At 45.4% G+C, this 25,464-nt stretch overlaps 1 protein-coding gene across 4 annotated transcripts in view; it reads right to left on the reverse strand.

Annotated features, from left to right (window-relative positions):
• ARMC2 (armadillo repeat containing 2) overlaps window positions 1-25,464 on the reverse strand; it is a 272,150-nt gene that overhangs the window by 109,489 nt on the left and 137,197 nt on the right. For all 4 annotated transcript variants that reach the window (XM_075338362.1, XM_075338363.1, XM_075338364.1 and 1 more), the window contains exon 7: window positions 5,147-5,248. In XM_075338362.1, coding sequence (XP_075194477.1) covers window positions 5,147-5,248 — 102 coding nt within the window. The remainder of the gene's footprint in view (window positions 1-5,146; window positions 5,249-25,464) is intronic.

A 25,464-nucleotide genomic window follows, 5' to 3' on the forward strand; every position in this document is an offset into this window, starting at 1 on the left:
ATTTCTGGACCTAACTGTAGCATATCAAGGTGCAGAAGACACAGACCTTGCCCACGACTCAGGCCACGCCGCATTGGAACTGAACATTGCTAAGAAATCTTGTGTCTCGATAATCGTGTAGTATAAACAGGCTGACTATTAACTGATGAGTTAAATGCTCTTCTGTCAGATGAAATCATAGCTTGGCTGGCTTATGTGTTCATCGTTCTCAGAAGCACATCATCCTGTGTACATAAGACTGTGTGGCATATGTGCCCTAACAATATATTATCGATTGTTCTGTGGGTATATTAAATCTCTACACAGGCTATTACACACGATAGCCAATCAGCAAATAGTTACTGGTCCTTTATAATGCCGCAGATCTTTCAGTGTAACCGCAACTTAGCGCTGATGTGAATGGAGGCAGCAGGCTTTGTGACACTACCTGATAGGTATATAGCTAAATAAAGCAAAGTTTTTCCATATTTCTGATTTAAATTGTAGGACTTTCATAGCTTATATTCAAAACATCTCCTTTAATGAGAAGAGTACGCTAATCAACTACTAGTTAAAAAAAACAAAACATTAGTTCATACAGACATGGGAGGTATAGATCACATCAGAGTCAGTGCAGGCTCGCCCCCAACATATTTTAATAAAAAAAAAAAATATATATAAAATATGATAGCAACTTTTCCTTTTTCTGCAGTAATTTAGATGCAAGCAATATATTGGTGAATTTTCCCTGCAAGAGACTAGGACCACATAAGGTCTCATGCACAGGAAGTTGGTATAGCTCGTTTTGAGCCATAATAGGTCTTTCATTCATGTGCATGTACCATATGCCTCCATTTTCATAGATAGCGCTGTACATACATCATGTGTTAAAGTACGTAACAATTTATTTACTTCTGGATTCATTCGGTATCTGACACAAATAGGATTATGACATGCTCTATAATATACCGTACTTAATTATTTTTTGATAGAAACATCACAGTATATAGGCTCCTGCAGGAGCTTATCGCCACACAAATATGCAGCCTCCCCTTGCAGACTGCCACGTGTCCTACTTCCGAACACTCTAAGGCAGACCTGGGCAAGGGGCAGCCCGCGGGCCGGATGCTGCCCGCCTACTGTCTGTGACCGGACCGCCCATCTTAGCTCAGAGTTGGAGGCGTGGCCTGATCTATGATATTATGCCTCAGCCCCGCTCTCACTGTCGGGAGCTATGTATCCCGCAGTGCAGTGATAAGCAGCTGCCACGCCCCCCACTATGCCGGTCACGCCCCCTCTTGCTGCCAGTTATGCCCCTCTGGATGCTGGTCACAGTTTCTGGTTGCCTTCCGTGGCATCTATGCTGCCAGCCACGCCCCTTTTGCTGTTGTCCGCGCCCCCTCTGAATGCTGGACAAACACACACTCCTCGGATGCCTTCCTTGTCCCCTCTTGCAGCTGTTGATGCTGGCCACGCCCCCTTTGCCTGCCCCTTCTACCCAGGATCCTCACATGTGACTGGCTCATCTGCACAGCGGCCACTTAAAAAACGGAGGTAATGTGAATCAGTAGCAGCAGGGAGAGTACAGAGTGCCTGCAGGAGGGGAGAGCAGTGTGAGTGCAGGAGGATAGTGCAGAGTGAGTCCTCCTGTGCCTACAATGGAAGAAGCAGACATACAGGGGACACAGAGAAGGCAGCCAGAGGAGCCCTCAGGCTCTACTGCTGCAGTGATACCAGCCTGTGCCCTCAGCACCCCTAGGGCCAGTAAGTATGCCCCACAGGCCACCAGGGCCAGTATGTATTCTCCCCACTGGCCACCAGGGCCAGTATGTATGCTCCCCACCAGGGCCAATATGTATGCTCTCCACTGGCCACCAGGGCCAGTATGTATGCTCCCCACTGGCCACCAGGGCCAGTATGTATGCTCCCCACTGGCCACCAGGGCCAGTATATATGCCCCCCCTGGCTACCAGGGCCAGTATGTATGCTCTCACTGACCTCCATATTTTCATTGAAACTTTGTATTGTTTAACTTACTGTTTGTTTATGGAGGGTTAGTGTATATACTATATACAGTATTGGGTAAAACTGAGTTTATGATATTAGTCCGGCCCTCTAAAACCATCCCAATTTCTCATACGGCCCCATGGGAAAATCAATTGCCCACCCCTGCTCTAAGGGTATGGTACGTGCCCACGATCAGGGCCAACTGCGTTGTGGACGCGGCGGGTCCTGACCTGCGGGGCCGTGAGTCTCCTCTGCAGGAGACCGCAGCTGCCCACGATCAGGGTTTAGGCAGTTGCCGTCTCTCTCTTCTGTTCTCTCTATGGAGAACGCTTGAGACTCCGCAGCAACACATTTATATGCTTGTGGCTCAGAAAGGCGCACCACATGTCAGTTTTTGCTACGGGTCATACACGTACAGTGGGCATGGGATTTCTAGAAATCTCATCCACTGTGCTTGTACTATACAACACAGCGTTTTGAAAGCAGCTGAAACATGCTGCATCCAAAACGCTGCAAACACTAATCGTGGACACGCAGCCTAATGCAGGACAGCCTATGTGATCAGCCCACCGCAGGGACTTAGATACTTTCCTCCCACTCTACCATCTGCTGCTGTGTTAAACCTTCTGTCCCTCACTTCTGGTGTCACTAACACTAAGAATAGTAAAGGGGAGCGTAGAAGGGAGAATCCATGTACAAAACAAAAAGTGAATATATGCTTAACTTTAGAATTATCTCACAAAATATGATGAAGAAAGCAATATATTGGTGAAGAAAGCATGTCACTTTTTTCTCGCAATAAAATATAGATCAGTGGGCACTAACTAAAAATGGTAAGGGGTCTTTTTTATAATACAACAGAAGGATAGGAAACAAAACAAACAGTAAAATCATCATCAAATATAGTAGTTCCAAGTGTCACAAGGAGTTTTGTACAAACTTCCGCTGACTGTCATGGCGGCATTGGACTCTGTTCAGATTGCAGATTCTGACACTCCACCTGATAGTTTCTCTGGTGTCTGGGAACAACACAGCCAAACTCGGGCATTGACCTGCTGTGTGCTGATTCATAGGCTGGCCAGCAAGGGTTAATTTATGGTAGTCTCCTTGCTACTTTAATCACATGTTGTGGGTAGACCTATCACATCTGCTTCCCTCCTATTTATACTATTGGAATACTTCTACTCATTCCAGCTATAGTTTATTCTATGTTGGTCTGTGACGTGTGGTGTCCCAGACTCTCTCTGGTGAACGTTGCGCTTAGTTGTGATTTTTGCTTGGTGTGATTGTGGAGTGTACCCCAGTTGTCTTGTACTTCCTTCCTGATCTTGTTTTCATCCTGAATCTCTTATTGTCTTATCCTGTGTGTGTACGTGTGCTGTAGGAGTTTTATTTTCCCCCTCATCTGTGTTTGTCTGTAGTTTCAACAGACTCCTGTCCTGTCTGTCCCTGGGGGAGGAGGAGGTAGATCAGGACTGGTGAGGAGCAGGGCCAGGAAGGAGACTCAGGCCTCTTTACCATTAGGAGTATACCTGAGGTTAGGGATAGCATAGATTCCTCTAGCTTGAGGGACAGCTTAAGGCTCTGTGCGCACTGGGAAGTGGAATTTTCTTGAGAAAATTCCGCATGCCCTCAAAGATTACCGCACCCGCGGTAAAAAAACGCCGGAAACCGCACCCGAAAACCGCATGCGGTTTGCCGCGGTTTGCTGCGGTTTTACCGCGGTATTATTCGCGGTATTGCCGCGGTTTTGCCGCGTGCGGGTTGGGATGTGCTTTATTGCATTCAATGCAATAAAGCACATTGAAGAAAAAAAAAAAAAAAAAAAAAAAAAAAAAAAAAGTCATTTAATTCTGAGAGTAGATAGACAGAAGAATAGATAGAGGGATAGATAGACAGACAGAGGGATAGATAGATAGAGAGATAGATGACAGATCGCTGCATTTCCCACGGTCGGCAGTGAGTTCACATTACCGACCGTGGGAAATGACCGGTAATTACCTCTGCTGCTTTCATTCAGCCTGTGTCTGACAGTCGCGGCTGGATGGAAGCAGCGCTGGACGTCGGACCTGGATTACGCCGGAGCTTTGGTGCGGGAGGGGTTAATAAAATGGTGAACGAGGCTTGTTTGTTTTATTTAAAATAAAGGATTTTTCGGTGTGTGTTTTATTCACTTTACTTACGGGTTGATCATGTCAGCTGTCACATAGACGCTGCCATGATCAAGCCTGGGGTTAATGGCGGTGGTCCCCCACCATCATTAACCCCTTGTATTACCTTGTCACCACTGCTACACGGTGGCAAGAAGAGCCGAGGACACGCCGGCAGTGCCGCATATTGCATGCGACAGTGCCGGGGCAGCTGCGGCTGATATTCTCGGCTGCGGGAGGGGGAGTGAGGCGGGGGACATTACCCCTGCCCCTCTCCCTCCCCAGCCTGAGGATACCGGGCCGCCGCTGTGTGCTTACCTCGGCTGGAAGGTAAATATGCAGCGGAGCCCACGTTCTTTTTTTTCTATATTTCCGTTTGCTTTCTATGTGTGTTCTATGTGTCTGTGTCTATGTGATCTATGTGTCTGTGATGTCTGTGTGTCTGTGATGTGTGTGTGTTTACTCTGCTCCGCTTCCTCTTCCTGTAATGACATCACTTCCTTGCAAAACCGCAAGCAAGTGATGCACATTACCGGAGGTAAACCGCGAAATACCGCAGGGAATAACGCAGGAAAACGCAGTGAACCGCACAGAATTTGCTGCCTGCGTTATTCCCTGCGGGATTTCATGATTAACATTGAGTCAATGGAGGGAAATCCCGCAGCGATGTGCGGAAAAGAAGTGACATGCACTTGTTTTTGCTGCGGGATTTCCGCAGCAAAACACGCAGCTGTCAAATTCCGCCCAGTGCGCACAGGATTTTTTTTCTCCATAGGCTTTGCTGGTGATTCACTGCAGAGATGTTATCAACATTTTCTGCAGCGAAACATGCAGCAAATCCGCGGCAAAATCCGCGAAAAATCCGGTAAGTGCGCACATAGCCTAAGAGCCCCAGTTCCCTGATATCCCAAAGTCATTGTGACATAAAGCTGGATATTTTCTCAAATACTAACCATTTACCAAAGGTTAATAATACTCTATGCTACAAAAGGCATACAAATAATGCTTACCTTGCTGTGCTGCCTCCAGAGCCTGCAGAATTGGTAAAATGTTCTCATTCCAATAACTCTTCTCCCATTCAGTTTCTGATTGATTCACTAATGATTCAGCTTCTAAGTCCAAAGGCAAACAAAGGTAAACACATACTGAAAAGTTTGATCAAATCAAATTACTACAATATTGTATTTAAATTCACATTTATACTAATAGTTTTATTTCACACATTTCACTATTTGCCAGCACCAAACGGAGGGCTAAAGGCCGCTTTAGACACAGCGACATCGCTAACAAGATATCGCTGGGGTCACGGAATTTGTGACGCACATCCGGCCTAGCTAGCGACATTGTTGCATGTGACACCTATGAGCGACCGCTAACGATCAGAAATACCAAATCGTTGATCGTTGACATGTCGTTCATTTTCCAAATGTCGTTGCTCATTTTGGACGCAGGTTGTTTATCGTTCCCGAGGCAGCACACATCGCTACGTGTGACACCCCAGGAACGACAAACATCGTACCTGCGTCCTCCGGCAACGAGGTGGGAGTGACGTGAATGCGGCTGCTCTCCGCCCCTCCGCTTCTATTGGTGGCCTGAGTGACGTCGCTGTGATGCCAAACGAACCGCCCCCTTTAAAAAAAAGAGGTTGTTCGGCGGCCACAGTGACATCGTTAGGAAGGTAAGTATGTGTGACGCGTACCGGCAATATTGTTCACCACGGGCAGTGATTTGCCCGTGACGCACAAACGAAGGGGGCGAGTGCTTTTGCTAGCGACATCGCTAGCGATGTCGCAGCGTGTAAAGCGGCCTTAGGTCTTATAGGTAGAAGGTTATTAGAATTGAAAGCTTCTGGTTACAAAAACTACATAAAAAGTGTGAAGAACTGATATCCAAAGCTGTGTGCCCACAATGATTTTTTGACTAGTTTTTGATGCGGAGTATTTTTGCTGCATCAGAAACGCAGCATCTTACAGTTCCAGCAAAGCGGATGGGATTTATAGAACTCTCATGACTATTGTGCGGAAGTTTCTCATAGAATTGCATTAGATGCGGAAAAAATACAGATAAAAAAATACACATTCATCTTTAGTGCATTTCCACAACATGTAATCCACACATGAAGGTTTCTTCAAGCCAAGCAGCATATACCAAAAACATAACAGCTTTATTTAACCCTTTCGTACCAGATCCTGTTTTCACTTTCTTGACCAAGCGAAATTTTACAATTCTGACCAATGCACTTTATGTGCTAATAACTCTGGAACACATCAATATATCCCAGTGATTCTAACATTGTGTCTTCGTGACACGTACTTCACCTTAGTGGTAAATTTTGCTTGATATGATGTGTTTATTTTTTTAAAATAAAAATTGACAGTAAATTAAAAATTTCACAACTTTTGAACTTTGCATTTTTATGCCTTTAAACCAGATAGCTGTATCACAAAAAATCGTTACTAAATAGCAACATTTGAAAGATGTCTGCTTTACATCAGCATCATTTTTGAAGCATAAATTTGTTGGGGTTATGGAGTTAGAAGGGTTAAAACTCCATCAGCAATTTCTCATTTTTCTAACAAAATTTACAAAAACAATTGTTTGGGGACCCACATCCCATTTAAAGTGACTTTGAGGGGTGCCGGTTTTAAAATGATGTCCCATCTGGTCATTTTCTGTCACGTAAACCACCCCCCCCACCCTCCAAAGTGCTCAAAACCACATTCAAAAAGTTTATTAACCTTTTAGGTGCTCCTCAGGAATTATATTAATGTGGAAGGAAAAAATGAAAATTTTACTTTGTTCAAAAATATTGCTTTGGCTCCAAATTTAGCATTTTCTGCCAAGGCAAATTGGAGAAAATGGAGCATACAATTTGTTATGAAATTTCTACTGAATACACTGATACCCCATATCAGGTGAAAAAAAATGACATTTTTGTGTACTCATCGTAAAATGTCTTTCTTGGAGCCTTTCATTGGGGGACACAGACAGTGGGTATTATGGTGTCACCAGAGAGGCGTGACACTAGATTGAAAAAGTGTTAGCTCCTCCTCCCACAGCATATACCCTAGCTAGGCAGGAAACTAGCTCAGTTTGGTGTAAAAGCAGTAGGAGAAGAACAACGAAAACACAAGGGTGAGAGCTGTGTCCCCCAATGAAAGGCTCCAAGAAAGACATTTTACGGTGAGTACACAAAAATGTCATTTCCTTTCTCGCCTTTTCATTGGGGGACACAGACAGTGGGACGTCCCAAAGCAGTCCCTGGGTGGGAACTGAATTATTAACAGTGTATAACATCAGACTAAGAGCTGACTAACAACTGCAGCGAACATATATCAAAGCACTGTCAGAAAACCGAGCAGTGGCCACTTATAAATGGGCCACTGCTGCCTGAAGGACTTGTCTTCCAAGAGCAGCATCCGTAGAGGCATGCGTATGCCCTCTGTAGAATTTTGTAAACGTGTGCACACTGGACCAGGTAGCGGCCTTGCAAAGTTGGGCCGCCAAAGCCTGATGGCGGATAGCCCAGGAAGCACCCACTGCTCGCGTAGAGTGGGCCCGCACAGATTGAGGGGGAACAGAACCTCGTGCTTTGTATGCCTCACAGATGGCAGTCCTGATCCATCGAGAAATCGTGGATTTAGAAGCCTGGTTGCCCTTTTTGTGTCCTTCTGAGAGGACGAAGAGGGCATCGGACTGGCGCAACGGCGCTGTTCTGGAGATGTAGATCCGCAGAGCCCTAACAAGATCTAGAGTGTGAAGGGCTTTTTCAAAGGAGTGGACCGGGGCCGGACAGAATGACGGCAACACAATGTCTTCATTCAAGTGGAAAGAAGATACGACCTTCGGAAGAAAGGCGGGGGAAGGCCGAAGGACCACCTTATCGTGATGGAATATCAGGTAAGGTGAGCGACAGGAAAGGGCCGCCAATTCAGACACTCGTCTGATAGAGGTAATGGCGACTAAAAAGGTAACCTTCCAAGAGAGACGTTGGAGAGATTTCTCTTAAAGGTTCGAAAGGAGGAAGCTGAAGAGCTCCGAGAACCAAATTCAGATCCCAGGGATCTAAGGGGTGGCAATAAGGAGGGACCAAATGCGCTACCCTTTGAAGAAAGGTACGGACCTGAGGGCGAGAAGCCAGCTGCTTCTGGAAAAAAATTGACAAGGCAGAAACTTGACCTTTAAGGGTACTGAGGGCTAGTCCCGAGTCCAGACCGTCTTGCAGAAAGGAAAGCACATCAGGGATTGAAAAAACAAGGGGCGACCGGTGATGACGGTCACACCAGGAAAGATAGGTCTTCCAGGTCCTGTGATAGATACTGGCGGAGGAGGGTTTCCGAGCATTAAGCATGGTATGAACTACCTTAGAAAAAAGACCTGACTTGGCTAGAATCAAGGATTCAAGCGCCACGCCGTCAAATGCAGCTGTGCTGTATTCTGGTGGAATATTGGACCTTGCGACAGAAGATCCAGGCGGTCGGGGAGACGCCAGGGAGTGTCACTGAGAAGTTGGAGAAGCTCTGGGTACCAGGCTCTCCTGGGCCAGTCCGGGGCCACGAGGATCACGGGAATTACCTCCGCCTTGATTTTCTTGATTACTCTCGGAATGAGAGGAAACGGAGGGAAAATGCAGGGCAGGCGAAACTGCGACCATGGGAAGACTAGAGCGTCGGAGCCGAGCGCTAGCGAGTCTCTCGACCGGGATATGAAGGGATGTACCTTGGCGTTCATCCGAGACGCCATGAGGTCCACATCTGGGAGTCCCCAACGAAGAGTGATCTGATGGAACACTTCGTCGTGGAGGGACCATTCACCTGCCGCTAGACCCTGTCTGCTAAGAAAGTCTGCGGCCCAGTTGTCTACTCCCGGAATATGGACAGCTGAAATAATGGGAATGTGCATCTCTGCCCAAAGAAGAATCCTGGATACTTCTTTCATCACTGCCCTGCTGCGAGTTCCTCCCTGACGGTTGATGTAAGCCACAGCCGTGGCATTGTCTGACTGGATCCGAACAGGGAGACCCAATAGCAAGGGCTGAAAGTTCTGAAGGGCCAAAAATATGGCTCTGATCTCTAGAACGTTTATGTGAAAGGAGCATTCGGAGGGAGACCAGCGTCCGTGAACAGTGTGGTGGAGAAACACCGCTCCCCAGCCTATGAGGCTGGCATCTGTCGTGACTATTTGCCAGTGGACATGACGGAAAGACTTCCCTTGAGATAGGGATGAGACTTGAGTCCACCAGACGAGGGAGTGGAGCGCAGTCTGAGATAAGCGGACTGACCGGTCTAGAGAAGCTGCATTCTTGTCCCAGAAGGATAAAAGATCCAGTTGTAGAGGGCGCAGATGGAATTGGGCAAAGGACACGGCTTTCATGACTGCCACCATCTTGCCTAACACTCTCATCCCATTCCGAAGGGATGTGTGACGGCGGGAGCGAAAGGAATTGGGCGGCCCGGATGAGGGAAGACCTCTTGTCTTCTGGAAGAAAAACCCGGGACTAATCCGTGTCTATCAGCATACCTAAAAAGGTGATGCGCTGACGAGGAATGAGGGATGACTTGTTGAAGTTGATAAGCCACCCTAGCCTTGACAGCGTGTCTAAGCATATCTGCACGCTTTCTGAACAAACTTGAGGAGAGCTCCCCTTGACAAGTAAGTCGTCCAAATAGGGAACGACCAGAACGCCTCTGGGGTGCAAAATGGACATGACGGCCGCCATGACCTTTGTGAAGACCCGAGGCGCAGTGGCCAGTCCAAAGGGGAGGGCCCTGAATTGGTAATGACGGTGTCCTACGGCAAAACGAAGGAACCGTTGATGGGATACACATATGGGAATGTGTAAATAAGCATCTTGAACAGCTATGGAGGCTAGGAATTCTTCCGGTTCCATGGCGGCTAGTACTGCTCTCAATGACTCCATTCGGAAGGTCCGAATGCGTACGGATCTGTTCAGTCTTTTGAGATCCAGGATAGGGCGGACAGAGCCATCTTTTTTGGGAATGACAAAACGGTTTGAATAGAAACCTTTGCTGCGCTGTTCCAGGGGCACTGGAATGAAAACGTTTGCTTTTTGTAACGAGGCTATGGCCTGAAATAAGGCCTGGCTTTGCGTTTCGGACTTTGGGAGACAAGAACGCAGAAACCTGCTGGCCGGCAAGGAATGGAAATCGATCTTGTAACCTGAGGTGACGATTTCTCGAACCCAAGCATCGCGAGTGTGGTCTAGCCAGATATCCCGAAAAAGCAGAAGCCGGCCTCCAACAGGAGTCGGATCTGAGGGATACCTGGCGTCATGCTGAGGGGGCCTGTGCAGGGCGAGGTCCCTTAGGTTTAGGTTGTTTGGAGTGGGAACGCCAAGAAGAGTCCCTTGAGGGGCCGGATCCTCGATCTGAGCATTGGGACGATCATTGCACTGAAGGTTTTTGGGAGACGGGCCGAAAGGACTGCCTGCGCCAAGAAGATTTTTTAAAATTCCTGGATAAAGGCCGCTTTTGTGGTAGAATGGTACTTTTTCCACCTGTCGTCTCAGATATGAGTTTGTCAAGGGATTCTCCAAACAGGCGAAGACCATGGAAGGGGAGTGTGGACAGGGATTTCTTGGAGGCACTGTCCATGTTCCATATCTTTAGCCACAGGACTCTGCGGGCAAAATCAGCATTGGCTGCCGTTAGGGCTGACAAACTAGCTGCATCTAGGGAGCCGTGAAGAAAATAATTAGAGGCTAGGGAGATCAAATCAAGGATCTCAAAAGCCTCCGGAGGAATATTACAAGAGTGAAGAATCCTGCGTAGGTTCTTACTCCACACACCCATAGCTCTCGCGACCCATGTCAAGGCAAAGAGGGGGCGAAGAGGGGAGCCTGAAGCCTGGAAAATAGACTTGACCGCAGCATCAACTGCGCGGTCAGACGAGTCCTTGAGAGACGCGCTGTCTGAAACGGACATAACCGTGTGTTTAGACAGCCTGGATACTGGCGGGTCCACAACAGGGGATACTGACCAGGTCTTAATCATTTCAGATGGAAAAGGATAAGTGAATGAAGTGAAAGGTTTTTTATTAAACCTTCTATCAGGGTGATCCCACCGTTTAGACACGATTTGACGAAAAACCGGATCCTGGGCAAAGGACTTAGGAGGCTTCTTGGCCCGCTTGATTGCCGACTGAGAAGTCGGGTCCGGAAGCCAATCAGAAATCGACAGAGTGATTGACAGCCGAAATTAGTGTGTCTTCTATATGCCTAGACTCGGAAGGGACATCTGAATCAGAGTCAGAGTCTTGGGAATCGTGACTACTAAAAGTCACAGAGCCCAGGTCAGACTGAACATCATCCGAGTCGGAAGAGGCGTAGAGGCGATGGCGCCTCTTGGAAGCAGCCTTTTTACGTTCTGGGGAAGAAGGACCAGACGAAGCAGGCGGGCTCCTCTGAAGGAGCTGAGCCGGGGGAAGGCTGCCTGAGGTTTGGGATATCTGAGTGACAAGATCATCTATCCTTTTAGACATTAGAAGAGCCCATGCAGGAAGAACGTCATCAGACGGGGGTGCTGCCTGGCCGGTGGCCGGGGCAGAATCCAAAACCTGCGCGGCCTCCTGGTCCGGCAACTGGGTCTTTTGTGACACAGTAGTAGGGGCATCGCAACCCCGGCATAGTGGATAGCTTCGGCCATTAGAAAACGTGCGTCCACAGGTGGTACAAGCATAGTACAGGTCCGTAGAGGACGCCTGGGAAGCTTTATCACCCTTGCAGTTACGCATGTCAGCAACAGAGTCCTACAGCCCTATATAGGGATATGCCGCTGTTACTATGAGTGAGGAGCCACTAGCAGTATTATAAAGTGACTGCTATGCAGAGTCGGTATATACCGTAGCAAAATGGCATATACTGTCAAACAGTCGGCATATACCTGCAGGCAGAGCCAGTTTATACCGCTAGTAGCTGATATACACCCCTAGTCAGCAGGCGAACACCGCTAGAGAGACAGCGATATACCGCTGAGCAGAGCGGTATATAGTGCTGCAGAAGTGCAGAGCCAAGGAGGCGATCTCACCCGTGTCTGCTCCCCACGTGGAAAATGGCGTCCAGTGTTCCTGGCAGCCTGGAGGAGAGAGACGGCCCCCGGAGACTGATTGGTCTCAGGGCTGGGACTAAGCGTGACGGCCAATCGGAAAGGAGCTGCTTCTGAGTGAGGGAGCGGCTTCCAGAGCAGTGAGAGGGGGCGTTGCTAGAATGCAGGCCAAAGCCGGGGGCTAAATTATTGATGCTCCCTGGGATCACGGCCTGCATCGCCCCACCGGCGCCTTTCCAGGCAGCGGTTTGGATGCAGGGGACAGATGACTCGTCGTCTCCTTACCTGCTCCTGGCTCCGTCTGAAGACGCGTCGGTGATGGATGCGGGGATCTCAGGGACGCATCTTTGGCTCAAGGCTGAAGCAGGTCCTTGGCTCTGCTTAGCCCTCTGGAGCTACCTTTGTGTGAGGTGCTTCCAGGGAGCCTGGAGGGGTACGCAGACCCGACCACTTGGGCGCGAGGGAAGACTGACGGCTTATGCACGCCAGGTTTCCTCTGTCCGTACGCGGGGGGAACGAGGGTGGCAAGGCACCCTGGTATTGCCCCATAATCAAATATAGAATGAATGAGAAAAAACAAAATAAAAACAAAATAAGCTGGCCTGAGGCACCTGGTAGGGCAAGGCCAGACATGTCAGCCTCCTTGCTGACACTAGAAAAAAACTGAGCTAGTTTCCTGCCTAGCTAGGGTATATGCTGTGGAAGGAGGAGCTAACACTTTTTCAATCTAGTGTCACGCCTCCCTGGAGACACCATAATAAACACTGTCTGTGTCCCCCAGTGAAAAGGCGAGAAAGGAACTACTATTTGGGTGCACAGTAGGGCTCTGAAGGGAACAAGCACTATTTGAATTTTGCAGCGCCATTTTGGCTGGAATAAATTGCGGATGCCATATCACATATGAAGAGCTCCTGACATGACTTTTGGAATGCAAAATTGGCTGGAATAAATAGTGTACGATGTTTACAGGAACCCTAATGTGCCAAAAAATAGTGGTAACCCCCCTACAAGTGACCCCATTTTGAAACTATAGTTTCTCAGAATTAATTTAGGGGAGAAATGAGCATTTTATAACAGTACAACAATGCACTGTTTGGGTAGATGGCAGGGCTCGGAAGGGAAGGAGCACTATTTGAATTTTGCAGCGCCATTTTGGCTGGAATAAATTGCGGATGCCATATCACATATGAAGAGCTCCTGACATGCCAAAGCAGCAGAAACCCCCACAAGGGTTCCCATTTTGTAACAACACCTCTTACAGAATTCATTCAGGGGGAGAAATGAGCATGTTTAAGGCTAAACCGGCTCACACAATTGTACAACATTCGGCTGAGTTATTGTACCATTTGTTCTGTAATTTCTCCTGAGTATAACACTGCATCATATTTGGTTAAAACTACTGTTTTTGCATATGGCAGGGCTCGGAAGTGAAGGAGCGCTATTTGAATTTCGGAGTGCCATTTTGGCTGAAATAAATTAAGGATGCCATGTCACATATGAAGAGCATCTGATATGCCAAAGCAGCATGAAATTTCCGTCAAGGGCTCTGTCTGAATCCCGTATTTCAGAGATTTACATGTAAACCCCGATGTAAGTGCGCAGCGTAAAGCGCAGGTTAAATGTGAGTTGCGCTTGTTGTACGGTAAAATTGATCAGACGACTTTTTTCTTCATGTTGGTGCGATTTCAGTGACACCACATTTATATCACTCCCCCCCCACACTCCTTTTATACAATAAAAAAAACAAACTTGGTAGGAAAAAAAGAATTTTTTGCATGGCTGAATTCTGAAAGCTCTATAGGATTTTAATTTTTCACTGACTATGCTGTATGGCAGCTTTTTTTTGTGGGACAAGATGATGGTTTCTGCTATATGATTTTTATTTACAATCCACTTGTTAATCATATTGTATTCCATTGTAAAGCATTGCCTCATTTTTTATTTATTTTATAAATAATGGGTCAAACGATACACCCCCTTCCCCCCCCCACAAAAAAACAAAACTAAACTCAAAACATAAACACAACAAACAGAAGATATTGTGATTATTTCGGTGTGGACCCCTATGGGAAAAGAAAAAAAAAAAACAGTAGAAACAACAGTCTTTCAGCACTTGGGAACAGGTATGCACTCAAAAACGTAAGAAAGCACTCAAAAGAATAAACATACACATTTCTATGTAGAAAAATGACTTGTATATGTAAAGGGTTTTGAAGAAGTGATATGTCCGTTCTTGCGTTTTCTGCTCTGAAGATGGTCTGTAGTTTCCCATAAACGTCAATAGAAAAGCTCAAAAGACCTCCTTACGTCTTTTGGAGAGTTTGCCATAGTTTTTTAAGCAAAAACTATCTGAGAAAAATATGACCAGAAAACTACTGTAAAAAAGACATCACAAAAAACTTGGGAAAACCCTCCCCAAAAAAATACTATTGGCTAAAACTATCAGAAAAAAATGCTCTAGGAATGACTGAAAAATAAACACAAAAGAGGCTTAACAAAAAAAACGGCAGAAGTTCCTAAAGCGTCTTCTGCTTGAAAAATTCTGCAAAAGATGTCATGTGCGCATAGCCTAGGACTTCTGGAATGGCAGCAGGTTATATTAACACCTTATGGCACCATGAAATTTGCAAAACAGATAGAAAATACTTTCTGCACTATACAGTGCCTACAAGTAGTATTCAACCCCCTGCAGATTTAGCAGGTTTACACATTCGGAATTAACTTGGCATTGTGACATTTGGACTGTAGATCAGCCTGGAAGTGTGAAATGCACTGCAGCAAAAAAGAATGTTATTTCTTTTTTTTTTTTTTTTTTAAATTGTGAAAAGTTTATTCAGAGGGTCATTTATTATTCAACCCCTCAAACCACAAGAATTCTGTTTGGTTCCCCTAAAGTATTAAGAAGTATTTCAAGCACAAAGAACAATGAGCTTCACATGTTTGGATTAAGTATCTCTTTTTCCAGCCTTTTCTGACTAATTAAGACCCTCCCCAAACTTGTGAACAGCACTCATACTTGGTCAACATGGGAAAGACAAAAAGGAGCATTCCAAGGCCATCAGAGACAAGATCGTGGAGGGTCACAAGGCTGGCAAGGGGTACAAAACCCTTTCCAAGGAGTTGGGCCTACCTGTCTCCACTGTTGGGAGCATCATCTGGAAGTGTAAGGCTTATGAAACTACTGTTAGCCTTCCACGGCCTGGACAGCCTTTGAAAGCTTCCACCCGTGCCGAGGCCAGGCTTGTCCGAAGAGTCAAGGCTAACCCAAAAACAACAAGGAAGGAGCTCCGGGAAGATCTCATGACAGTGGGGACATTGGTTTCAGTCAATACCATAAGTAACGTACTCCACCGCAATGGTCTCCGTTCCAGACGAGCCCGTAAGGTACCTTTACTTTCAAAGCGTCATGTCAAGGCTCGTCTACAGTTTGCTCATGATCACTTGGAGGACTCTGAGACAGACTGGTTCAAGGTTCTCTGGTCTGATGAGACCAAGCTCGAGATCTTTGGTGCCAACCACACACGTGACGTTTGGAGACTGGATGGCACTGCATACGACCCCAAGAATACCATCCTTACAGTCAAGCATGGTGGTGGCAGCATCATGCTGTGGGGCTGTTTCTCAGACAAGGGGCCTGGCCATCTGGTCCGCATCCATGGTAAGATGGATAGCACGGCCTACCTGGAGATTTTGGCCAAGAACCTCTGCTCCTCCATCAAGGATCTTAAGATGGGTCGTCATTTCATCTTCCAACAAGACAACAACCCAAAGCACACAGCCAAGAAAACCAAGGCCTGGTTCAAGAGGGAAAAAATCAAGGTGTTGCAGTGGCCTAGTCAGTCTCCTGACCTTAACCCAATTGAAAACTTGTGGAAGGAGCTCAAGATTAATGTCCACATGAGACACCCAAAGAACCTAGATAACTTGGAGAAGATCTGCATGGAGGAGTGGGCCAAGATAACTCCAGAGACCTGTGCCGGCCTGATCAGGTCTTATAAAAGACGATTATTAGCTGTAATTGCAAACAAGGGTTATTCCACAAAATATTAAACCTAGGGGTTGAATAATAATTGACCCACACTTTTATGTTGAAAATTTATTAAAATTTAACTGAGCAACATAACTTGTTGGTTTGTAAGATTTATGCATCTGTTAATAAATCCTGCTCTTGTTTGAAGTTTGCAGGCTCTAACTTATTTGCACCTTATCAAACCTGCTAAATCTGCAGGGGGTTGAATACTACTTGTAGGCTCTGTACATGTATAATACACGCATACTGAATCCAATAGCAATGTACGGTAGGTTAACCTCCTAGACACCACTGTCAAAGTACCAACAGCGACACCCAAGAGCTTAGAAAAAAGGGTTTGTTAATCTAAAGATCATGATGTAAAAGAAAAAATGAAATGTTCTTTTTTATTTAACTGATTAACAGAACAAATATAAGTGATTAGATCCACCGAAAAGAGGAAATCCATCACAGGTCAACGAAAGCTGGCCTAGTTTCAATTTTTCTATCTGAGGATTGGACATTCGTCTGAGCCCAACCGCTAGGACGCACATTTTCGAGCAGCTGTGCCCTAACACCGGTCTCTTTTCATATTTTTACATAATATTTAGTAAAACTACAGTACAGAATGTGAAAACCTTGAAATAAGCAAAATAAAATACTGATGTTTTGTTACTGGACTATGACGGGTTAAAATGCAATCTAAAAACATTCTATATATGCCAGAGATGCAGTAACTTATGGAGTTTCAGACATCGGAAATGGGCCAAATCTAAACTCAGGCAGCTTGTAGGTCATCTCTAATGCAATTCTGTCTTTACTTCATTTTGGGAAAAAAAAAATTATCACTTTTTTTCGGTGTCAAACTATGTCAGTAGCCTTGAGAAGTGGTTTTGCATGCATCACTTTGGGTTTTAGATAATGAACAGGAAACTTAAAAAAAACAAAAACCATATGAGTATTGAGGATTGCCGAGTTCTTGCGGTCTCAGTGGTGCACTCACAGCACACATAACACTACTGGTCACAAAACACTACCCAGTGTTCAGCGATTGGCTTCTGTTTTTAGCACAGAGTTCCAGGAGCCTTAGCAACACTGCAGCAATGTAAAGCCTCTCCCACATAGACTTGAGACGTTGTACATTGCTTCTTGACTGTCTCTTCAAAGTGCTCACCGCAACAAAAAGAAACAAAGATACCATTGTAGTATCATCACGGCACACTGGCATGGGAAATGACCAATCTATGAACTACTGGGGAAGAGGGGACACTTTATAATAAATAATAATATTAGAGTGATACAACTGTAGAATTATTTAAAGGTCTCCTATAACAGAATAACAGGAAAATGACACACAGTCATTTAGCAAAAGTAAATTCTGAAATAAGTAGGTGTTATACTAACTAAACCTGTTAATGACAATCTTGTTTACCCCCATTGCTTTATTTCTATAATTTGTGAAAAAGTGGTCTTAAAAGTAGCTTCATTTTGTTATTTACAGGTGTTGTCCACTACTCAGACAAACCCTTCTCGATCATCATGTTTTCTCCAAGTAAAGTAATAACTTATAGTAAACTCTGGTGTTAGCACTGATTCAGCAGTGTTGGCACTAGCTCTCCCAGGGATTGCGTGACATTATTATACCACACGATTCCTGTGGCCAATCGGAGCTGGCTTCACTGACCCCTCCTTTAGACAACTTAAGCATCTGTAGGAAGTGAGAGCAGCTCTCGCTTTCTCTTGATGTCAATTACATCTAAAGGAGCGGAAAGTGAAGCCAGCTCTGAATATGTCACATGGTCCAGAGTGTAAAGTGAAGGGCTGCCATCGGAGCGGCGGGCGTCTCACAACCTGCTCCTTGAGCATTGGGATCATAGAGCCTTGTACCTAGGCAGCAACCCCGATTCATAACAGACAAGCTGCCGTCAGAACAGTAGTACATAGTGCAGTGGTGTGGGACTAAACCCCCCAGCATGGTATGACCCCTACAACCAGCACTTTTCTCACTTTTCACTTTTCTCTTTTTCTGAGAGACGTAATTTTTTTTATTTTTCAGTCAATATGGTCATGTGAGGGCTCATTTTTTGCGGAACGAGCTGTACTTTTAAATGAAACCATAGGTTTTACCATATAGTGTACTGGAAAATGGCAAAAAAATTCCAAATGCATAAAAATTGCAAAAAAAGTGCGATAGCACTATTGTTTTTGAGATATTTTATTCACTGTGTTCACTGTATGGTAAACCTATTGTGTGGGTGTGATGCCTCAGGTCAGTGCGAGTTCGTAGACACCAAACATGTATAGGTTTACTTTTATATAAGGGGTTAAAATAAATTTGGACGTTTGTCTGAAAAAAGTGGCGCACGTTTTACGCCATATTCCGTGACCCGTAGCGTTCTCATTTTTCGGGATCTATGGCACAGTGATGGCTTATTTTTTGCGACTCGAGCTGACATTTTTAACGGTAACATTTTTGCGCAGAAGCTACGTTTTGATCGCCTGTTATTGCATTTTGCGCAAAAGTTGTGGCGACAAAAAATCATCATTTTGGAGTTTGGAATTTTTTTGCACCGTTTACTGATCAGATTAATTAATTTTATATTTTGATAGATCGGGCGTTTCTGAACGCAGCAATACCAAATGTGTGTATATTTTTTATTTTTTTAACCCTTTAATTTTCAAAGGGGCAAAAGGGGGGTGATTTAAACTTTTAGGTTTTTTGTTGTTTTTTTAATTTTTTAAAACATTTTTTTTACTTTTTTTTTTTTATTTTACTAGTCCCCCTAGGGGGCTATTGCGATCAGCAATCCGATCGCTGTGCACTATCTGCTGATCACAGCTACACAGCTGTAAACAGCAGATACGTGCACTTCCTCCTTCCCTGGCCTCCGTACAAAGCGAAAGTGGTTCATGTCTAGCACAGGAGTCATCACATGACTCTGTGCTACCATGACAACCACCGGAAGTCACGTGATCAGGTCACGTGACTTCCGGTATCGGGCGGTAAGTAAAACTTTACCGCGATCGCGTTTATAATGGCGCAGTCACATATTGACAGCGCCATTTCAGGGGTTAAATGGCACGAGATAATGATTCTGCTCGTGCCTAGCAGGCACACATCTCAGCTGTGAAAATCAGCTGAGATGTGCGCCAATTGCGGCATGCTGCTGCCGGCAGACCGTGGGCAGTAACGTTATGACCGCTAGGACGTAATTTTACTGCCCGCGGTCGTTAAGGGGTTAAAAGAGATTTTCCACATATCATTTTTTTTTCCAGAGCCTATTAACAGAGAGGCAGCACTGGAGAGGCAGGGGAGAAATCAGGTTAAATTTTGTTGATGCTGGTATGCATGTATGCCTATGAAGCTGTCAAGTTTAGGTTGGGAGGCCTGTGGCCAGTCCATACATAACAGTCGTTACATGGAAAGTTTTTCACAAATGTCTGAATTCCACTAATGTGGATGGATACCTGGCCTTGGTATTTCCCTTGTCATATCTTTAAACTCGTCAGGAGCTGGATATTGACTAAAAGGGCCACTTAATATGGTGGTTATGGTGGTCTTCTAAAAAGAGACACTCCTTGGCTAGGTCCTTCCCGGAGGGATATCTGGCTATTTTCCGTGTCGAGACTCCTAACAGAAGCTCCATGGACTTTTTGGATTTGCATACTTCCCAGGGGGCAATGCACCTAGGATTTCACGGTGTTGAGTGCCTTCAATGGCTGCCGCCAGTGTTTTCTCAGGCTGGTCTCCCCGAGATCAGTGATTGTTTTGTCTTGCTGGTCTACTAGGCATTGCTCCCACCTGACCAGAATCCTACTCCACACTGATAAGGGGCAATACCCCGAAACAGCTGTCTGTGGATGGATACCTGGCCTTGGTATTTCCCTTGTCATATCTTTAAACTCGTCAAGAGCTGGATATTGACTAAAAGGGCCATTTTATATGGTGGTTATGGTGGTCTGCTAAAAAGAGCCACTCCTTGGCTAGGACCTTCCCAGAAGGATATCTGGCTATTTTCCATGTTGAGACTTCTAACAGGCTCCACGGACCCTTTTTGATTTGCATACTTCCCAGGGGGCTATGCACCTAGGATTTCACTGTGTTGAGCGCCTTCGTTGGCTGCCGGCAGTTTTCTCAGGCTGGTCTCCCCGAGATCAGTGATTGTTTTGTCTTACTGAATTCCACTAAGGCTGATTTTATTATTTTAAGATAAAGTACACCTGAGTCATACAAAAATTAAATGTGCGAAACCCATTTAAGACTTTGATTGGTTGCTCGTCTTCTTGCTAAGCTAATAACCTAATCTATAAACTCAACATTAATCACGACTAGATTCAGCTGGACTTTATCTAAAGTTTGGTTTGGGACCCGAACTTGACCTGAACCCCAATGGAAGTCACTAATTAGACAGTTTGGGTCTCCGCTCATATGCAGTCAGCCATAAACAAATCACTTCTGGTAGGCAGGGTTTTCGATTTTTGTTTTGCTTGGCGCACACTACTTCCGATCATGCTGTTGTGACTCCCAGTGCAAACTATATAATCACTGCAAGTGGCTGGCACTGGGCTGAGCACCAAGCGTATACAAGAACAGCGATGCTTGCGGGAGTCATTTGCATACGTAAAGCTCCTGAACTCTGTTTCTTTTTGTAAAGTCTGTGATTGGTACAAACACTGAACCTTGGGTTTGCTCATCTCTAATCATGACTTTAATCACATAATGAAACATGTTTAAATGGGAACCCGAACCACAGGTAGCAGTGATCGCTCAATCGCAATTAGGCTAGGTTCACACACTGCGTCTTTTTGACGCTGCGTTTTTGGCCGCTAAAAACGCACAAAAACGCACCTGCGTCGAAAAAAACCCATCAAAAAACGCATGCGTTTTTGCTGCGATTTGGTGCGTTTTTGGCTGCGTTTTGCTGCGTTTTTGATCTCTGCGTTTTGCTGCGTTTTTCCAATGCATTGCATGGGGGGAAAACGCAGAAAAACGCAGGAAAGAACTGACATGTCCATTTTTTTTTTTAACTCAAAAACGCAGGTAAAAAAAACAGATGTGTGCGGACAGCAAAAATGAAAACTCATAGACTTTGCTGGGGAAGCAAAGTCCTGCAGTTTTGAGGCCAAAAACGCACCCGAAAAACGCGCAAAAACGAAAAACGCACTGTGCGCACATAGCCTTACGAAGGTTTTACTCTCAAAACACTATGGCATTGAAGAGAAAACACATGTAAAAAAAGAAAAAAAAAAAAAAAAAAAAGGATTTTGGATAATTTGTGCCTCGGCTTCTCCCCTCCATGCCTTAGTTGATTTACAGGTCTTTTCTTTTGTATGTACATAGGGAGAAACAACTGATGGGTCTCTCCCTATGTTTGTACGTAGGTAAAAACCTGTCAGTTAAAGCGATTGCGGTGGGGAGAAGCCGACCAAGGACCTGTGTCGGACTTGTCATCCAAGCCACTAATTCCCCGGCTGGCTTTTCAAAATATGCTCTCTCTGAAACATACTGTACCTGGCTGTAATTGCGCAGCAGGTATTCCATATGTATAACAAGTGTGCCATATCTACCCCAAAATTCCTGCAGAGTATATCACAGAGATCCTTGAAAAAGATACAACATATTCAAAACTTTGGACTATGGACTGTATTAAATTTGGTGCCGGATTATAATCACAATGAAAAACCTTATTTTCAGCATGAAATTGCTATTCTCATTTCCTCTGTGATGAGGTTTTTGTTCTACTGTATTTGTGAGAGAATGGGGCGTTCTAAAGAGCTCATTGATACAGCGCAGTACTGTAATAGGGAGCACCATTGCAGCAAATCAGTTTATGACATTTCTTCCCTCTTAAATATTCCACAATCAACTGTGAGTGGCATTATTCAATAGTTATTGTAAAGTTACAACGCAGTGGCTGCCATGGGGTTATGCCAATAGTGCATAAAAATCACCAACGTTCTACTGACTCAAAAACTACAGAGTCCAAAACTCCACTGACATTAACACGAACACATGAAACAAAAAAATGTGCGTACAGCTTCATCGCATAGGTTTACATGGCCGAGCAGCTGCATGTAAGCCTTACATCACCAAGCACAATGCATATCAGATGGATTAATGTACTGTATATCATACAACGACCAGACTGGGGCAATAGAACAGTTCTGTGGAGAGATGAATCATTTTATTTAATCACTCTATTTGGCAGTCTGATAGAAGAGTCTGGGTTTGGTGAATTTAACCAGAACGTTAACAGTGTGACTGCATAGTACTAACTGTAAGGCTGTGTGCACACGTTGCGTTTTTTACCGCGGAAACGCTGCGTTTAGAACCGCAGCGTTTCAGTGGCAAATTGCATGCATTCAGCTTTCCCAGCAAAGTGTATGAGAGAGCCGAAAAATTAGTGCACACGCTGCGTTTCTAAACGCAGCGTTTTGGATGCTAAAAATCGGTGCGGAAAGAAAAGCAGCATGTCACTTCTTTTGTGCGGTGTAGCTGCGTTCTCTCCCCCATTGAATCAATGATGCGGGTCAGAACGCAGCTACACCGCAGTGAGCTGCTTTTTTGTTGCGGTCCGCGGGCTTTGTCGGCATACAGAACGCAGGCATTTACCTGGAAGTGAGGTCAAGAGGTTTCCTGTTGACCTCACTTCCTGGCAAAGTCCTGGAAAGCCCCCGGTGTCGCCAAAGTGCCCGCCCCGACCCCCGACCCCCCTCCCGAAAATCCAACATGGCCGCGCGCACAGTAGCGCACCGGCCGCCCTGCTCCTATGATTTCTGTCGCATGTGCCTTGAGACATGCGACAGAAAAATGACCCCCAGGCCCTGCCAGGTCACCCCCTATTCCCCCTGGTATTCCCCCTTACCTGTCCGGTCGCAGCGCTGATCCCCCGCGGCCCCCTCCTCCTTGCCAGTGCACGCTGGCCGGTCACATGTGCAGAGCAGCTGACAGCCAGCACTGTGTTCAGAGAGCTGTGCTGGCTGCTCGCACTCTGCAGCTGTGACCCGGGGAGAGTGGGTGCAGATTTTTGGCACCCACTCTCCTCAAATGGAGGGTCTGCCCTCCTAGAAAATGGGGGATACGTTCCCTGAACGTGCCCCCATATTCTAGAAGGTCCAGAGGCGACGTGGGAAGTCCAAATGGATTTCTGCGGACCCATTTTTTTTCAAATTTTTTGATTAAATTGGAGAACAAGGGAATGATTTGGGGAGTGTTTTTTCTAATAAAAAAATTTGTCATTTTTTTTTGCTTTTGTTTACTGTCAATTAGTTATGTCTGGTATCTGATAGACGCCGTGACATCACTAATTGCTGGGCTTGATGCCAGGTGACATTACACATCTGGTATCAACCCCATTTATTACCCCGTTTGCCACCGCACCAGGGCAACGGGATGAGTTGGGGCGAAGCGCCAGGATTGGTGCATCTAATGGATGCGCCACTTCTGGGGCGGCTGCGGCCTGCTATTTTTAGGCTGGGAAGAGTCCAATAACCATGGCTCTTCCCACCCTGAGAATACCAGACCCCAGCTGTCAGCTTCACCTTGGCTGGTGATCTAATTTGGGGGGACCCCACATTATTTTTTTTTTAATTCTTTAATTATAAATAAAAAAAAAAGCCTGGGGAGCCCTCCAAATTGATCACCAGACAAGATGAAGCTGCCAGCTGTGGTTGGCAGGCTACAGCTGTCTGCTTTACCCTGACTGGCTATCAAAAATAGGGGGGACCCCACGCCATTTTTTCATTTTTTTGGGGGGTTTTTTTTTTGATAAATACTAAGCTAGGCACCCTTTAGTTCCACATGAAAGGTACTAAAGGTGCCAACTTAGAATATGCAGGCGGGGGTGGGACGTTATATATATTTGACATCCATTCATCCATTGACGCTTTTTAAGCTATGTGCCCACAATCAGGGTTTGCAGCGTTATGGGCGCTGAGTGTTTTCCCTGCGTCCATAACGCTGCGTTGTGCAATAGAAGCACAGTGGAAGGATTTTTGGAGATCCCATGCCCACTGTGCTTCTTTTCTCCGCAGCATAAACTGACCGGTGGCGTGGCTTCCCGAGCCTCAGCATGTCAATTTATGCTGTGGAGACGAGAGTGTTCTCTGCAGGTAGAATAGAGCTAAAGTCCACAGCAGCCTGAAACCAAATCGTGGGCATGGCCAGCTGCGTTCTCCCATGGACAACACTCACATCTCTGCAGGAAGGCTGGCACTGTGTACTGGATGCCGTGTCGCTGGATCATGGCCACATAGCCTTAGGCCTCTTTCACACGTCAGTGATTCTGGTACGTTTGTGCTTTTTTTTTAGTTACATAGTTACTTAGGTTGAAAAAAGACCTAGGTCCATCTAGTTCAACCTTCCTCCACCAGTTCTACATTTAGTCACTAAGTCATTTATAACCAACAATGTTTTGTGTACTGAGGAAATCATCCAGCCCTTTTTTAAAAGCTGTTATAGTATCTGCCATTACTACCTCTTGTGGTAGGGCATTTCACAGTCTGATTGCTCTAATTGTAAAGAACCCTTTCCTATTTAGCTGTTGGAATCGCTTTTCTTCCACTCGCAGTGAGTGCCCCCTGGTCCTTAGTACTGTCTTTGGAAGAAATAAGTCATGTGCCAGTCCTTTATATTGACCACACATGTATTTACACATTAAATGAGATCTCCTCTGAGACGTCTTTTTTCTAAGCTAAACATATCTAACTTTTTCAACCTGTCATCATATGGGAGGCCTTCCATTCCTTGAAATAGTCTAGTTGCCCGCCTTTGAACTGACTCTAACTTCTGAATGTCCTTTTTAAAATGTGGAGCCCAAAACTGGATCCCATATTCCAGATGTGGCCTTACAAGTGATTTATAGAGGGGTAACAATACGTTGTGATCACGTGATCTAATTTCTCTTTTTATACACCCTAAAATCTTGTTTGCTTTAGCAGCTGCTGCTTGACATTGAGTGCTGCTGCTCAGCTTATTTGTAATGAGAATACCCAAGTCCTTCTCCTGTTCTGTAGTCCCGAGTTTACTTCCATTTAATGTATACGCAGCTATAGGATTACTCCGTCCTAGATGCATTACTTTACATTTATCAACATTAAATCTCATTTGCCAAGTATCTGCCCATTCTGACATCTTATCCAGATCTTTTTGTAATATTGTGCTATCCAGGTCAGTTTTTAATATCCTACATAGTTTGGTGTCATCGGCAAAGACTGACACTGTACTATCAATCCCATCCACAAGGTCATTAATAAA

The sequence above is a fragment of the Anomaloglossus baeobatrachus genome, chromosome 3, assembly GCF_048569485.1.
Source record: "Anomaloglossus baeobatrachus isolate aAnoBae1 chromosome 3, aAnoBae1.hap1, whole genome shotgun sequence".
NCBI lineage: Eukaryota > Metazoa > Chordata > Amphibia > Anura > Aromobatidae > Anomaloglossus > Anomaloglossus baeobatrachus.